The 16,534-nt window shown below is 36.0% G+C and overlaps 1 protein-coding gene across 3 annotated transcripts in view; it reads left to right on the top strand.

The window, feature by feature from the left end:
• The window catches only part of PIK3CB (phosphatidylinositol-4,5-bisphosphate 3-kinase catalytic subunit beta), a 91,156-nt gene that overhangs the window by 52,447 nt on the left and 22,175 nt on the right, over positions 1 to 16,534 (top strand). For all 3 annotated transcript variants that reach the window (XM_065845025.2, XM_065845026.2, XM_071812434.1), the window contains 9 exons: positions 3,387 to 3,572; positions 4,433 to 4,658; positions 6,237 to 6,460; positions 9,179 to 9,361; positions 9,624 to 9,794; positions 10,688 to 10,765; positions 11,939 to 12,190; positions 12,780 to 12,876; positions 13,563 to 13,693. In XM_065845025.2, coding sequence (XP_065701097.1) covers positions 3,420 to 3,572; positions 4,433 to 4,658; positions 6,237 to 6,460; positions 9,179 to 9,361; positions 9,624 to 9,794; positions 10,688 to 10,765; positions 11,939 to 12,190; positions 12,780 to 12,876; positions 13,563 to 13,693 — 1,515 coding nt within the window. In that variant the 5' untranslated portion in view covers positions 3,387 to 3,419. The remainder of the gene's footprint in view (positions 1 to 3,386; positions 3,573 to 4,432; positions 4,659 to 6,236; positions 6,461 to 9,178; positions 9,362 to 9,623; positions 9,795 to 10,687; positions 10,766 to 11,938; positions 12,191 to 12,779; positions 12,877 to 13,562; positions 13,694 to 16,534) is intronic.

Here is a 16,534-nt window from a genome sequence, read left to right as displayed (position 1 = left end):
GACAAACACCCGAAAGAGAATGAAAATAGAGAAGATCTTATGCTGAATTAAAATAGGAATTTTGAACAAAATAACTATATAGAACAGATTAATGTTTTCCTTGCTGCTGTATCTATTAAAGTGATACCACTTTATTTTACTGTGATGCCCACGGAAAATAACTGAAAATATAGTCTGTCTGTGTCCAAGTAGGAATAATCATTAGTTTTACATAATTCAAATGATTTTTATGTGACTACTATTGTCAGTTACAACAAAATTTCAGCCACGATTTTACAGGTAGAAGTAGATGGATGGAGGAAAAGAAAGAATATCCTGTTTAAATAGTAGCTTGTTAAAGATATACTGATTGGTAATGAGAAACATCACATTTTCTCTAGATTTTTTTGGTAGATGCTGTGTTATTGTAATAGTGTAGTCTGTGTTGCGTGATAGGGTTATACTTTATTTTTTTCCTTTAGACAATTTAAGAGATTACACACTGTGCTAAACTTTCCACATCCACTGATGCATGAATGGATGGATTTGTAAAGATCTGGTAATTATGATAAAATATTTTCACACCTTGTTTGTTTTTGTCACCAGGTCTACACCCTGACCTCCAGTTCTTTTTGTGTTGATTCATCTGGTGCAGTGTAGCAGATTTTTTGGGGGAATGAGGACCCGATGCTGATAAGCTATTATTCGATAATGAAGATGGTAGGAGCTCCCTAAGGGTTGCTTCCATTGGGGAAAAGTATTTTTCCTTATGTATTTATGCTTTTTGAAAGTTAGAGGATTTTTATTTGCCTTTAATGAAAATTCTACTTTATTTTTATCTAGTACAAGCAATATACTAAATGATCCACAAATTTAGTTTGGTAACAAGATGTATTGGCAGCACTCGTGCTTGTGTAGGTCCTCACAAGTTTGCTAAGGCTGGATGGAAAGGTTTTGAGATGACTTGGGTCTCATTATTTATTGTATTTACATGGCAGTTAGAGGTGAGACCTAAGTGTGTTGTCTCATATCTAAGGCAGCTTTGAACTGGCAAGCTAATAGTAGCGTAGCTGTGCTACCAAATACCTGCTTTGAGTGTTTAGCTGGGCTCCATGTGGGGTTTGGACTTGCTATTCCACTGATCACTGGTAAGCTCTAGGAGATTTCAGTTCTTCCTCGCCAATGCTCTTTCTCTGCTGGAGATTTTAATCTCCTGAAGTTTTCCAAACATCAGATGAGCAATTTTATATATTTATGGTAACTGGAGGGGTAGACACCAGTACTGAGGCAGAGATGGACTGAATATTTTACAATAGTTCTTTAAATGGTACTATTTGTTTAACAATTATGATCAGTAAAAGTTAGCACTGAACAGCCCTTTATTAATATGTACAAAATATTAATAGTTTGTTTGTCAATAAGAAATCAGACTTATGTAGTAGTTGATTTTTGTGCTGCTGACATATTCTTTTATCCATAGTAGGCAGATTCAGCTTTCCCCTATGCTTGCTTGCTCATTTATTTCATTGTAAGCTGCCTGTGTCAAGCAAGGGATTACAAAGAGACTTTCTGAAGTCTGACTTTTGCGTTTCTGTTGTCAGTTAGGGGCAATGATGCATATGACAATGGATTGTTTGATTTAAAAGCCTACCAATTTTAAAGGTTGAATTTCTGTAAAATAGGAGTATCAAACAACTTTAACTTGCTATAAATGAAGTGCTAATTCCTGCGTATTGTAAAGTTTGGATTTAGTGGCTGGTGGTGTGACTTTTCCCAAACTAAGCTGATTTGTAAAGAAAGAAAGCTGGGGGGTGTGGGGGGGGCACTTTCATTGTGTTGCAGTTGGTATCCTGGAGTTTTGTGGTGGGTTTAATTATAGTGCATTATAACAAGTTTTCCTGGTTGCTTGTTTTGGTGGAAAATAGTAATTAAGTGCTTCGGGATTAAAAAACTGTATTAATAAATGCATATGCATTTGGAAAGTTTGCACAGTGTGATAATTATGGATTGGTCATTGGCATGACCAATTTAAGCAATCTGTACTGTATCTAGGTATACCTCTATACTTGTAGCACCTGTAGAAAGGGTTACCTTTTGATAATGGATTTTGCCTAATGTCTTAACAAGGTGGAAAATATGTGTCAGACTTTTTGCAATGTAGTCAGCAGTAGTGACTGCATCTCGGGAGACTGTTGTGCTAATTTTTTTGTTTTCATTTGCTGATGAGCTTGTTTGAACCTGCTCTGTGATGTATAAAGAACAGCAGCTATGTGGATTGGTTGCCTTCTGCTTTTTTTACTGGTGCTGTAATATGGGAAATACCTTCAGTTAGGCAGAACAGGCCTGATTTCAGAGCAGGGAATGGATCGAGAAGAGGAGGGAAGGAGTGATAAAAGTAGTGGAAAGCTGTAGTGGAGTTGCACATTCTGGCTTATTTTTTTACGAATGGTGATTTCCCACATTTTGTGATGTCCAACAAGAATTAGAAAGGTGTGGGAGTAACTTGTCTTTGTCAGAGTAGTATATTACATTAGTGTTTTACAACACGTCCCATCCCTTTGTCAGCTGAAGAGTATCGCCTGGATGAAGAGGAAGACAAATACTTCAGTGAATAGTGATTGAAGGGCAAATGTGTCTTTTGAAAGTGGTAATCAAAACACAGGACCTGGAAGGTCAGAAAAACCAGTTGGTAGCATTAAGAGTAAATAAAAGTCTTGAAATACGAGGACAAGTAATCAGAAAGCCAGTGTAGTGAGCTGAAGCAGATCACACCAAGTGTTTTCCCTACCTTGCAGTGGATGTGGTTTACACGGTGGGTTGAATTCCTACGAGATTATCTTTTTTGGAGGGTGAAAGCAAATTGAGATAAATGTATTTAGGGGAAAAGTCACTTTCTAATAGAGCTGAAGTTGATTTTCCTACTATTAGTATAGACTTCCAAGTTGAATATGTTACTCTGGCTGCATTTGTGGACAACTAATAGGAAATTTGCAAAAACAAATTATGAAATGGATCATGTGTTTTCATATTAAATATTGCCATGCTCTGTCCAAGAGGTTTACTTTGATTGTGTTTTATGCAGGTAAATAGTTTTAGAAAAATCAAAAATGAATTTCTACCTTTCTTTTTAACCAACCTTTAATTAGCTAGTTTTTTCTCCTGTTACTTTGTTTTAATGATTTAAACATCTTAACAGTAGTGCTTTACCAGACAAGTGCTTTTTTTATACTAAATGGAATTAATGACTAAAACTATGCTTATGTGTTTGCAATACTGGCATTTGAGACCTCAGACTTGCAAGCTGAGCTGTACAAGCAGGCTTATGTAAACTTTCCAAAGGCTTTAAAATGTGTGTCTAATTATAGTAGGTTAAGTATACTGAATTTTCTTTTTTTTCCCTCCCCAAGGCCATGTGGTTATGATTTTATTGAGGTTCCATAATGCCTCCTGCCGTGACAGACAGCCTTGACATCTGGGCAGTGGATTCACAGATTGGTGCTGATGGCTCAATATCTGTGGACTTCCTGTTGCCCACTGGAATCTACATCAACCTGGATGTCCCTCGAGATGCCACCATATCTCATATTAAACAGGTAATACCAAATGGTCAATTAACTTAAAAGTTAATTAGTACTGTGTCTGATTTTTATGTACCTTTTTGTAAATCTATTAATGAATTTCAGCAGGCATAACAATAACTTACTGAAGGCACAGGCAAAGCAAATTGATTAATAAAGATGTGAGTGTGTTTGAAGATTTGGAACGTTTCTGGGCAGATGGCAAGGTTCAGAGAAATTAGTTCTTGATCATGGTTACACTTCAGGAGAGATTGTTCTGATAGCTCTATGTTAATAGTGTATTGCAACAGAATTTTCCAGAAAACTCTGAATTTTTTATTCAGGAGTTGTTTCCATAGTGGAACTTGGTGCCTATATATCACAATAATCAGTGGAAAAAGAAAGTATAGATGTGTCTTGAGGGAGAAGAATTTTGATAGGAAGCTACAGGAATGAGTGGAGGAGAGTGACAGTGTGCCGGTTGGTGTCAAGAACATCTGCCTGCAGAATGAGCAAGTGCTTTGTTACTGTAGTGACAGCCATGGTCCTGCAACTTGACCGCAAATAGGACGATATTGGGTCAATCCCAGGATAAGCGCCAGGATGAGGGTTAGTGATGCTCTTCTCTCATCACCTCGTAATACCTGTCCTTGTGGGTTTTTTTACCCCTGGCCTATTTAAGCACACAACTTCTGTTTAAAGATAACCTCAAGATAGAGACTACAAACAAGACAAAGTAAATATATAACAACGTATAGGGATGAAAATGAACCAGGTTACCAGATATGTTACTCTTATGTTCTTTCTGGAATATAAATGGAAATTAATGTTACTTTCAGTGCCATAAGTTATGGTCGTGCTTTCCTGTTTAGTTTGTTTATTTGTTTTCTTTGCAGCTGTTATGGAAGCAGGCACATTCCTATCCACTCTTTCATCTCCTCATGGAGATTGATTCTTACATGTTCTCCTGTGTGAATCAGACTGCTGTACATGAAGAATTAGAAGATGAAACACGGAGACTTTGTGATGTTAGACCCTTTCTTCCTGTCCTTAAACTAGTGACAAGGAATTGTGATCCAGGAGAAAAGTTGGATTCCAAAATAGGTGTCCTTATAGGCAAAGGTAATTATGTTTAACTTTTTTGAAAAATGAGGCTAAACTATGTTTTTTGAGGGTCTAACTGAGCAGGTAACAGTGGAAAAATAAAAAATATCAAAAACTAAGTATTTCCCTGACAGAATTTCCCTTTCTTAAACTATTATAATAGTCACGTAGCCTAAAAAAAATAAATACTCAAGATGAAGCATTTGAAAGTTGTTGAAAGCCACTTTCTGTATTATATTTCAGCAGTGTATTATATTACTCCATCAATCAAGAGCAAATTTTATCTTACTAGATGTGGGAAAAATTTATAATATTATTACTAAGTAAAGGAAAGCATAATCCCTGAAAAGTGTTGTCATAAATAGCCTAACAGACACAGAGGAACTAGAAATTATTGTGGTTTTGTTATACATGGGTTCTGAGTTGGTCAACAATATGATTCTTGTTTTTGCTCTCAATTGTGGCACTGATTTTCAGCAAACAATGAACAGCTATTTTTAAAGGTTTCATAGTAACTTGTTCTTGATGTTATTTCAGAATTTTCAGCTTTTAAATCGACTCTGCTTGGTTATACAATCAAGATTGACAGGGTTGCGTGAGGTCATACCTCTTGTTTTGAAACAATGAACCATTGTTAGCTCTTTTATAAGACTGCAGGTTTTGTTTAGATTTCTGTCTGCCTATTTGTTAAAACTGACAATGGAAACAGTTAGCCAGTTTAACCATTCAGACATATCTGACAGGTTCTGAGAGATTCACATTCTTTGATTAAATATTTTCCGTATTATAGCTGTATGAGGTCCTTCCTTACGCAGCCCCTATTCTGCATCTTAGCAGTGGAAAAAATGTGTTCCTGTCTAAGCTTCTAAACTTAGTGTTTTGTTCTCAAGAGGTGTTCAGTGCTTTGTGTAATTTGGACAGTGTCCTTCAAAGTTCAGGAGAGAAGAAAGGAACTCTTGCAGGCCCTGTACTTCCTCAAGTACCGAGTCCGGTTATACGGACTCTCCACTGTGTATTCTCTCCTTACATATTTTGGAAAAGAAATGTTACTGGTCTTGGATTGGTTAAAATTTTAGTGTTGTTATTTTGACTTGAATGGAAGAAGGAAAATTCAAGAATAAATGTATCCAGTTACAGTAGCCTTCTTTTTTTGACTTCTAAACAAAATTTTAAAAGTATATTATGTTTCTGTGGGATTAAAAAAAAAAAGCTTGCAAACACTTCTTCCCCCAGTTGCTGTGCTTTCTTTGCATTTGCTCTTGTGAGGAGAGGCTTAAAACTTTCCAAACTCTCTTGAGCTCTGGGTGGAGTTGGCTTTTCCATTTAATAGTACCTAAGAGAGACATTAGTTCTTGCTGTTTAAACTAAACTCTCATGCTGAGTTGCATGGGAATTGTGTAGGTAACTTTGGAAGTCCACTCATGTACAGGGCAACATAGAACTCAACCCACTTTTGAGCACCCAGTTTGGGTGGGATGTCTGAAGAAAACCACTTATGTAACCTTAACTTAAAGATAATAAAGGTTTGAGTGGGCTGGTAAATAGATGAACAGTATGTAGAGGTGTGTATCCTTTTGCTTGCTTGAATTCTTTCAGGTCTCCATGAGTTTGATGCATTACAAGATCCCGAAGTGAAGGACTTCCGAGCTAAAATGCGGAAAATCAGTGAGGAAAAGATTCAGTCGCTTGTGGGTCTCTCCTGGATGGACTGGTTAAAGCACACCTACCCACCAGAACAGGAACCTGTTATCCCGGAGAGCTTCCAAGATAAGCTTTATAATGGAAATATTGTAGTGGCTGTTCATTTTGATAACTGCCAGGTAGGAATGGTTGTTGACCACATTTCATGTACTGTTCTTGATCCTAATCTCAACTAGCTTGTGATTAAGGCTGTAAATGAAATAGAATACTAGCGTTATGGTGTTGGCCTTAAAATGGCAATTTTTTCACCAGGATCCTTGACTCTTGAAATAAAATGAGGATGTGAACCTGTAGTTGTGAACTAAACGTCTAAGGTCAAATTACAGTTCTACTTCTAAAGTGAAAATGTACAACTTGTATATTCTATATTATTTCATGTTCATTTGAATGTAAAACATAATTCACAGTTGTCAGGACTTGTTTGGCCAGCTGTTGTTACTGTGTTGCTCAACTAGAGTTCAATTTTAGGCTCAGGGGATGCCGATGAATTGGGAGGCACCATATTCAGCACACTTCTGTCTGTGTGTTATTCATTGTTCAACGTCTTTGGGGTTGATGCAGTAATTAGGTTGAGCGAGACATCTAAAAAAAAAGAGGAATTGGTATTCCCTACACTAGAGATTCATATAGACAAATAAACCACTAGCTGAAACTTGAAGTTACCTTTTTGTTTCAGCTAACAAATCAGTAGGTTGTTTATTTAAAGCTAAACAAACAAACAAAACCAACCAAACAACAACAAACCAAAAAGCACCACCCCAAACCAAAACATTTAGTTTCCACCTAAAATGATTTAGCTTCATTTTTTTGATGTTGAAGTCGCTATGATTCTACTTGAGTTCAGCATTTCCATCATTCACTTTTGCACTGTGTTCTTTTGGGTAACAGTGAGGGATCAGCATTGGAAACCATAAAATCTCACAAGTGTGTCAATATATCAGGCTATATTTGGTGTCTGTTTTGACCCAGGTGCTAGATACTGATTTTTTCTAATGATTCAGCTGATTTTACTTACAAAACTATCATATTTTTGATACTGTCATTTTTAACTTAAAAAATAAAAAATCCAAAATGGTAAAATAATATTTGACTTTGGAAACACTAATTGCAGAGGTGAATACTAAATTTGATCACCAGTAACACCAGCTGATGTTGGATGTATCAGTGTTTTTGTAACAAAACCCTTTTCCATCCTTTTTGGCTTCATAGAGGTCTTGTTGTCCAGGAATGAGAGTACCTGTGGGTTAGCTTTTAATTAAAATATCGTGTATATATATCTGTATGATAACAGTCCAAAGCAGTGCAAAAGGTCATGCTGGTGCAGAATCTATTGCCTTCCACTGTAATAGCTTAGGCTGCTGACATTTCAAATGTTTTGGATGCTTCTGCTGCCAGTTCTGACCTTCAAAGCTATTAACAGTTCAAATCTGAGCTGGTTTTTAGAGCAGTAAACTGTTCCAGGCTCTACTACTTGCACTGAGTGCTAGAATAATCTCAGGAGAATTAAATGGGAAGTATGGGAACTGTCGCATTCTTTCAGTAAGTATGCTGCAAGATTGAGAGAAAGGTATATTAAACTTTCTTTCTAGAATGTGTGGGTGAGCTGTAAAAGCTACCTAATCATCTCTGGAGCATGAGAAAGAGACTGATTCTCTTTTCTGTGACAGATGTGTAAAGACCTACAATTTGGAAGCAAGGCAGCTGTCCTAGGGCACCAGCTCCTGGGAAGAAAAAGTGTCACTGCCTGTCTACTTGATAGCAGTTACAATAGGAGCAGAAAGCTTTCACAGTTTGGCGGCTTTCTGAGAAGTGGAAGCTGTTGTGAACCGTGCAGAAACCAAGACAATACTGAATAAGTTTTGCCTGACTTTACAGTTAGCTTTTTCCATTAGGGCAGCTTGGCTTTTTACCAGTAAACTTCTATACAAATAAAACACAAGTCAGAGGAATATTAGCCAGACAACACTTCAACTGATTTTGGAATACTTTAGAAATCATCAGGAGTCTGTGTATGTAAATTTAAAAAAAAAAGTCAAAACAGTAAAACCAGAACTCACTGAATCAGCCTTTGCAAGTAAGCGTGGCAGATTAAGGGAGATGAAAGATTTCATAGAAGGCCTTTTACATTAGGAGCTTTAAATTACTTAAAACTTTTTTTTTATTTTAAATTTTAAGAAAGTAACTTTTAACCTTTTTAGAACACATCAATATTAGAGATACTTTGGAAATATGTAAGTAACTTCTAAACGTTTGATTAACAGTTTTCTTTGAAAATGCAGAGTCTCTATGTTATATTCAGAATGCTACAGGTGTTGGCTGCTACCCTTTTTCTACACTCCTCCAAGTGAAATGGTGTTTTTGTACATAAATCACATTAACAATTTCTTCTGCTTTATTACTTGAAGCTTTCTTTTTCTTAATACAGTGGTATCTAGAAAGAGGATAACTTGCTAGTGGCTAGAAAGAAGAAAAATTAACACATCTAGTAGTGCTAAATACCTTGAAATATATGCATGATTTATTGCCTCCCTTATTCATGTTCTAAAATACAAGCTTCTAGAACAATATCCTGATCTAGAAGTCTTTAAATCACTGAATCCCTTAGATAAAGTTGTGTTCTTGAAAGTACTATAGAAGTTTGAGAATTGGCCATTTTGCAGCTTTTATGGTGACTGTTACTCTGATTACACTGAAGATGTAGACATAACTGTCTTATAATAGACTGGTTTTAACAGTTCAGTATTTCTGCCTATTTTATTGTGTATGCTGTGGTTTAAGCCTTGTACATCTGACTGTGACAAATTTGACATTCAGTATTCCTCTTTGTGTTTTGTTAGGATGTGTTTAGTTTTCAGGTGTCTCCGAACATGAATCCCATCAAGCTGAATGAGCTGGCAATCCGAAAACGTTTGACTATCCATGGAAAAGAAGATGAGGAAGTTGATCCTGCTGACTATGTGCTGCAAGTTAGCGGAAGGCTAGAATATGTTTTTGGTGATCATCCATTAATTCAGTTTCAGGTGTGTACAGCTCTTTGGAACTTGCTGTAACAGTTCTCTGGTACCTTTGCTAAAAGTTGACCTTGCTTCTTGTGCCACTGGATGGTCAGCTATACTGAGCAATAATACACTTCCTCCTCATGTCTGCAGCCCTCTCCAGTTGTAAAATATGTGTGCACCATTTCCTTTGTATCTTTGTAATATATTATTTGTTTATTTGATTTGAAAGTTGCTGTAGAAATAGTCTGCTGGCTGATAACAACTGTTTTCCATGGGCTTTTAGTATATACGCAACTGTGTGATGAACAGGACTCTTCCCCAGCTGACCCTAGTTGAGTGTTGCACCATAAAGAAAATGTGTGAGCAGGAGATGATTGCTGTAGAAGCTGCCATACATCGAAAATCATCCAACCTTCCTCTTCCTCTGCCACCAAAAAAAACAAGAGCAACAACTGTAAGTTGATATGGAGAATATCTAATACCCAAAGGAACAGTGGCTTGTGGAATATAAATCACAGTGCCTGGAATTTGTGCTACTGCTGTTGTTTTCCAGTGCAGGTCACCTGGGTCTGCTCAGAGTCTCCTGTTGCTTGTGAGAAGATTTACATCAGAAATAGCAGACTTTGATGCTTCCTGGAAACTTTTTACCCTCTCTTGCCTTATCCATCCCTCACCTTCGCCATTTCCTTTCCATTGTTATTGATTCTACTCTGAATCAGAGTCCAGAAAAGTGAGTCATGATCTGTTACCAGCAGCTGGAGAAGTTATTGCAGAGAACCTGGATTCTCCAGCTTCAGTACAATGTGTGGGCTCCACTAGCTTGGGCAGTGGTGGTCTGCGATCTCTTTTATTAGCCCAGATCTCTTGCTTGGTGTTGCCACCTCAATGGTGTCAAGTTTTGCCATAATATACATCTAAATATCTTTTAATATGGTGCTTCCTTTATTGCTAAACTTATGGCCATACAGAACAATTGGAATTTATGTACTGTCATTCTAAGAAATATGGACAGACTTTGCTCTGTTACACACTCTATATATTCAGAGTGATCAATAAATTTGAAAGGTTATTCCAGATTGCCAGCAAGTAATACCCAATGTGTTTTACAACCTCCCAACCTCCTCTTTCATCTGAGTGTTTTTTTCTGATTTTTTTCCATTTATAACGTCTTGTATGGTCTTATAGCTATGATAATAAATTAGTTTGAAGCTTTCAAATTTGTATTTTTAAGAATGCATCTTTTTAGTTTGCATTTATGACTTTGCTTAAAATGCTTAGCTTATAAAATAGGTCTGAATATGTTACTTTGATTAAGAAAGAACTTGTAATCTTTGTTTCCCTTCTCAGAGTGTATGGGATATTTCCAACCCTTTCAAGATTATTCTGTTAAAGGGTAATAAGCTAAATACAGAGGAAAATGCCAAAGTAAGTAACTATGCCTACTATGAGAAGATGTTATCTTCGTCATTTTAATGACTTTTGATGTTTAGCAAAGTCAAAATAATACAGATTTCAATTCAGCAAAAGTGTAAGAATGTTTAGTTATTCCCAGTTATGTTGGTAGTATTGGTTAAAATCTTGCATTCTTGCTAAAGTATTGCTTTATTGTCTGAAGTTAGATATGTGCATTAGAACACTATCAGTAAGCATGGATGGTATGACATAACTGTTCATATGGTACTGGATTTTTTTAAGATAGTATCCGTATAGTACTGATATTGGTAGGAAATACACGTATTCAAACTAAACTGTTGTAAACATCTGACAAATTGAAGTAGATTAAATAATAAACATTTTTAAATGGAACTTAAGGTGTTCTCTTAGTCCAGAATATATTCTCTGTGTGTCTAAACATAGACTGCATTCTTCCATGCAATCTGTATTTTATTTTCTAAATGTGCTGAACACAAAGAAAAGCTGTAGTATCATTTCCTGTAAAAATATACATGACTGGGCTACTGACTGTTTTACAGACCACAACTTGTTAACACATGGGAATTTGTTGCACAAGTACTTAAAGACCTTACAAGACACTTGCCTGTGAGGTAGAACAACATTCATGTCAGTAATTTGTACATTTTTATAAACAGTTTAAGTAAAAATGAATGTTTTCTTAAGCTGAAAAAAAACCCCAAACTTTTCTCAATTAGAAGCATAAATTGGTTCTACCAAGATATTGGAATTTGTATTCAGAAAATTAGATTTACCTTTTCATTCTGTTTAGTTGCTTGTTTCCTATTATTTCCTTCCATGTTGTATGTGTTAAGTTATAAACATTTGTGTATCCATATATTGAATTTGTTTCTACAAATTTGTTACTACAAATGTTATTATTATTAGTTGTACATGATAATGTAAGTAATATGGTACTGAAAAAATAGGTAGCCAACATGATTTAAACAAATATATTTTGATTTGGCCAGGAATATGAACAGCAGAGTATAAAGAATTTGTTCTCAAGGATTGTTTGTTTCAATTTAAAACCTCAAAATTAGTATTTCCTTGAAGATATAAATATGTTCCATAAAATATTCTATGTAGAATTTTGTAGGTTCTGTGGCAAGCTTAAGATTACTTTTTTTTTTTTTTTAATTGCAGGTTCATGTTAGGGCTGGTCTTTTCCATGGTACAGAGCTCCTTTGCAAAACGATTGTAAGCACAGAAATATCTGGGAGAAGTGACCATGTTTGGAATGAAGTGCTAGAGTTTGAAATAAATGTCTGTGATCTACCAAGAATGGCAAGGCTCTGCTTTGCAGTTTATGCTGTGATGGATAAGATGAAAACAAAAAAGTCTACCAAGGCAATGAATCCTTCCAAATACCAGACTATTAGGAAAGCAGGAAAAGTGGTAATTATTTCATTTGTTGTTTTTCTTGAGTGTACCTCTGAATTATATTGAAATAAGTATTCAGAAATCTTTAATTGTCTTCACTTTCGTGTTCAAGAATGCAAAATGACAAAAAAAAAAGAACATATGTATTAAGAAGGGCACATCTTGATACAAAAAAAGAACTTTTCATACTTCTTAGACACTGAAAAAGGCATGAAAATTTCGGTTGTAAGCCAGTTGATAAATGGGTGCTTAAAGAATTGTATTTTAAAAGGTCAGTTGTGTTCTGAACTCCAGATGAGCTGTGATTGGGAAAAGATGAAAAAATTAGCATCTAGGCTCATGTTCAGAGAAATGTGTATTTATGTATAATTTTACAGTGACAGAATGACACACTTAAAATTGAGTCTTATTGTCCTCAGTGGCACTGGGGTTCATACCGAAAACTCTGCATGCGCTTAACTGCTTTTCTGAAAGATATCACCATTAAAAAAACAAACAAAAAGCCAACAAACCCTCAACCCTTTTGATTTTACTTGTAGTGCTTGCTGCATAGTAATGTTTACTGGCACCTTGGTTTCCATGTAAAAATTCTTTCCTTTAACAGCATTATCCTGTAGCCTGGGTAAATACCATGGTATTTGATTATAAAGGACAGCTGAAGAATGGAGAACTGGTACTGCACAGCTGGTCGTCATTCCCTGGTAAAGTTTAACTTTGAAGATTTGGACTTTATTTATAAGATCAAAGAAGAGCAGTATCAAACTGTAGAACGTTTTCTATATGCATGTTGAATTTTTTTTCATCATCTCTTTACTACTTGTATTTTTTATGTGCATAAATATATGTCTTAATCTCTTTCCTGAAAGTATTGTGTATCAGGAAGGAGAAGGCTAAGAGGCTACTTGAAAATAGCATTCTTCCTTTCCTGACATTCAGATTGATTAGTAAGAGTGTCTGAAATCTCCATGTCGCTCTTCATTCTATCCTGAGAAACCGTGTATGAACTCAGCTGTAATGCTGAGAGAAATCCGGCTTAAAACTCTCTTTTTTCATGCAGTTTGTTACATAGGCAGTGTTTATACTCATTTAGAGGAGCTGCAGATCTTACTGGGATTTGGCTCAGTATAGGGGTGTATCAGCTTCCCATGACTGTTATGTTTATTTTGGGAAGAGAGAATCAGTTTCTCATTGGGTGAGAATTGGTGAATGTAGGAGGTTTGTGTAGTTTATGCTGGAATTGCAGTGCATTGTAATAAAAATGCTGCGCAGCAAAACTTGCTGCTGTCCATTGTAGGCGGTAAGCAATTTCTTCTTGTGTCTTTGCCTTTTGGATTTTTTAATTTTAATGCATGTCTGGTCTATAATATTAATTGTTCTAATGTTTCAGATGAGCTTGAAGAAATGTTGAATCCAATGGGAACCGTCCAGACTAATCCTTACACTGAAAATGCAACAGCTTTGCACATTAGATTTCAAGAATATTCAAAGCAGCCTATTAATTACCCTCCCTTTGATAAGGTAATCGCTATTTCTTCTTTCCTTTCAACTCTGCCTTTTCCACTGGATTTCCAGATTCCCACGTTTTAGTTAACATACTCACGTTTTTTAAACTTACACTGCATTAGAGTGCCTGTGCTCTGACTTCAGGGTCTTCAGACAGTATTATGAAGACATATACTTTTAAAAATACGTAGTCTCTTGAGGATCAGAAGAATAATCAGTTTCCAGTATCAATGATTTTACAAGAAACTGAACTTACCTGCCATTCTGGAAACCTTAAAACTGTGCTTCTTGTGATCTATAAAAATCTGTTATTTCTTTGTACAAATGTATGTTACCCATTCTTTGGGACACTTTCCTCTATGAGCTAAAATACTTCAGCGATAAATAGACTCCAAATATTGTGTGAAAAGGGATTTCTCAAGGTCTGCTGTTGAACAAAATCCACTTCAGTTGCCCTGCAGTTTTCTGCAGATACAGAATGTCTGGCTAGGAAAGAAATGCATCTTTGGAATACACATGGTTATGTCTGCAGTGTGAACACGAGAGAGCAAGTTGTTCACAAACCAGCAAATAAAGCTGAGACCAGGAAACAAGTAATAAAATAAGTGTTAAAACAGATGGCTAATGATGCATTTTAAAAACAAGGTTTAACTCATACATACATTAGTCTGAATTGTTTTGAGGGGGAAGTTAATGATTACTTAAAGAAAATGAACAAAAAGACAGAAACCACCAAGCTTTATCAGTTTGATAAAAAAGGGATTTTGGGTTTTAAGGTTCATCAAAATAAAATCAAATAACAAGATAGGGTTTTTTGATTTTTGGGTTGAGTGATTGCTTTTTTGTTGTTGTTGTTTGTTCCCCCCACGCCACCCCCATCCCACCTGCCTTGTTGTATTAAAACAGCATTGGAGATATCTCAAGAGCTAAAACAGTACTGACTAATTGCCTTCTTAATTATGGTTGACCAGTTTACTCTTCATACTGGAAATATTTTAACCAGTTTTGTTATTGGTTTATTTGCAATGCTTTATTTTTTTCTCATTATACTGTATGTATTTAATTTATATAGAAATAAGGTGCTTTTATGTGCCTATTACAAACATGTTACGTAAAAGTGTATTTCTTAAGTAATTACATATTTGTTCTAGCTCTGTTATTCCTTCTATTTGCACCTGTGATACCAAGTTTTCAGTATGTTAAAATGCTGGGGTAAATACAGACAAAAGATTGTACTGAGCAAGTTACCAGAGGGATTGACATTAAAGCAGTGTCTGATGGTCTTCACCATCCCTTGTAACTTTTGGTTGGCTGCTGGATTGTTTTATTTTGTGGCTTTGCCCCCTTCTTGAACTGTACCTGAGAAATCCTGTGTCTCAGAGGAAAATCCCAGAGCATTTTTATAAAGTGATTGCAGAGTTGGTAATGAAACACTCATTGAAAGCGCTCAACTTTGAGGAAATGCTACAAATGGTTTTGGTTTTGTTTTCTTTTTCAGCAGGTTTATTTATTCCCCCAGTAATTTTTGTTACTTGCAATTTCCTGGAGTTAAAAAACTGTTTTGCAGTATTGCAGGGAAAATCAAAGCTCTAAAGTCTTTGGCAATTCAATCAGTTTCTGTGGGTAGACTGAAATTTCTCCCTTGGAAAAGAGAGTAAGATACCCAATCCCTGAAAGAATCTCTTGGTGAGAGGGTCCTGTTGAATCTTTGTGGCTACTTGAATTATATCAGCTGAGAATCTGTTTTTCAAAATTGACTGAATGAGACCTGCCTGCTGTATGGTTGCTTCTGATTTTCCCAGTGTTGTTGTTTGTTTCTGCCAAGAAAATGGAGATGTGGATGCCAAGTTTTTATTTTGAGAAACATAATGTGCAAAAATAGATCCATCTTTTCAATCATAGCATCAATCTACTTGCAGTGAACAGCTCTTTGGGGTTGAGTATCTTGACAATTGATAAGAAAACTGTTATCTGATGCAGGAGCCATATATTGGGCTGGTTAATGATGCTTCCGACACACTGAGTGGCTCGTCATTCAGGTGAACACAGCTGGACTTGCAGAAACTTTCAAAGCTTATTTGCAAACAGAGTAACTCTAAAGCTCACAAGGAGGCAAGCATCAAACACAGAGTTAGGACATAGTGGTTTTGTTTATGCGTGCTTTTACGCAGTGTAGAAACAAGCTTTGTAGACAAGTAGCAGATAATGCATCATAACAGTAAGTATTTCATACAGGGAAAGAAATAAAACAAGCTAGTATACCTTTTTAAAGGATTTTTAGCTGCTGAGTATTTTATGCTCCGATTATGGTAGTCTTTTGTTATTTCTCATATTGCCTGAGTAAAGACAATACAAGTCTTGCTACACCTGTGTCTGGGTTTGGTGTTACGTTCCCGGGTGATGTGAGAGGCAGACCTCTGAGGGAAGGGAGGTGGTATAGTTCCTTAGACTTCTTTCTTAGTTCATATTTCATTTTATTAATTGTTCCTCAAAGCAGCAGCATCTGGCAGCTGAAGATACACCTACATGACCAGTTCAGCTTAGGCAGTCACCGTTCTAACACATCTGTGTTGGTTGCACTAAGGGTGCAGAATAGTTTGTGTTTATGTCTGTACTTTAACTATGTATTGTGATTTGTTACATGAACTTCAAAAACTAAGTCCAATGTTCAAAAGGCCAACAAAAAAAAAAAAAAAAAACAAAACCAAAACAACAAAAAAGAGAGCAACAGTAACTCAGAGCTAACTTTTGGGGAGATGTTGCTTTTCTGTTAAGAAAAGTACCAATCCTTGTTTCTGAAGGTTGCTTTATATTAACTGGCGCTGAGAGCTTGTGGAAGGAACATTCACTGTATCA

Source organism: Patagioenas fasciata, chromosome 9 (genome assembly GCF_037038585.1).
Source record: "Patagioenas fasciata isolate bPatFas1 chromosome 9, bPatFas1.hap1, whole genome shotgun sequence".
Lineage (NCBI taxonomy): Eukaryota > Metazoa > Chordata > Aves > Columbiformes > Columbidae > Patagioenas > Patagioenas fasciata.
Note: the sequence above shows the minus strand (reverse complement) of the source record. Positions and strands in the feature narration are given on the sequence as shown.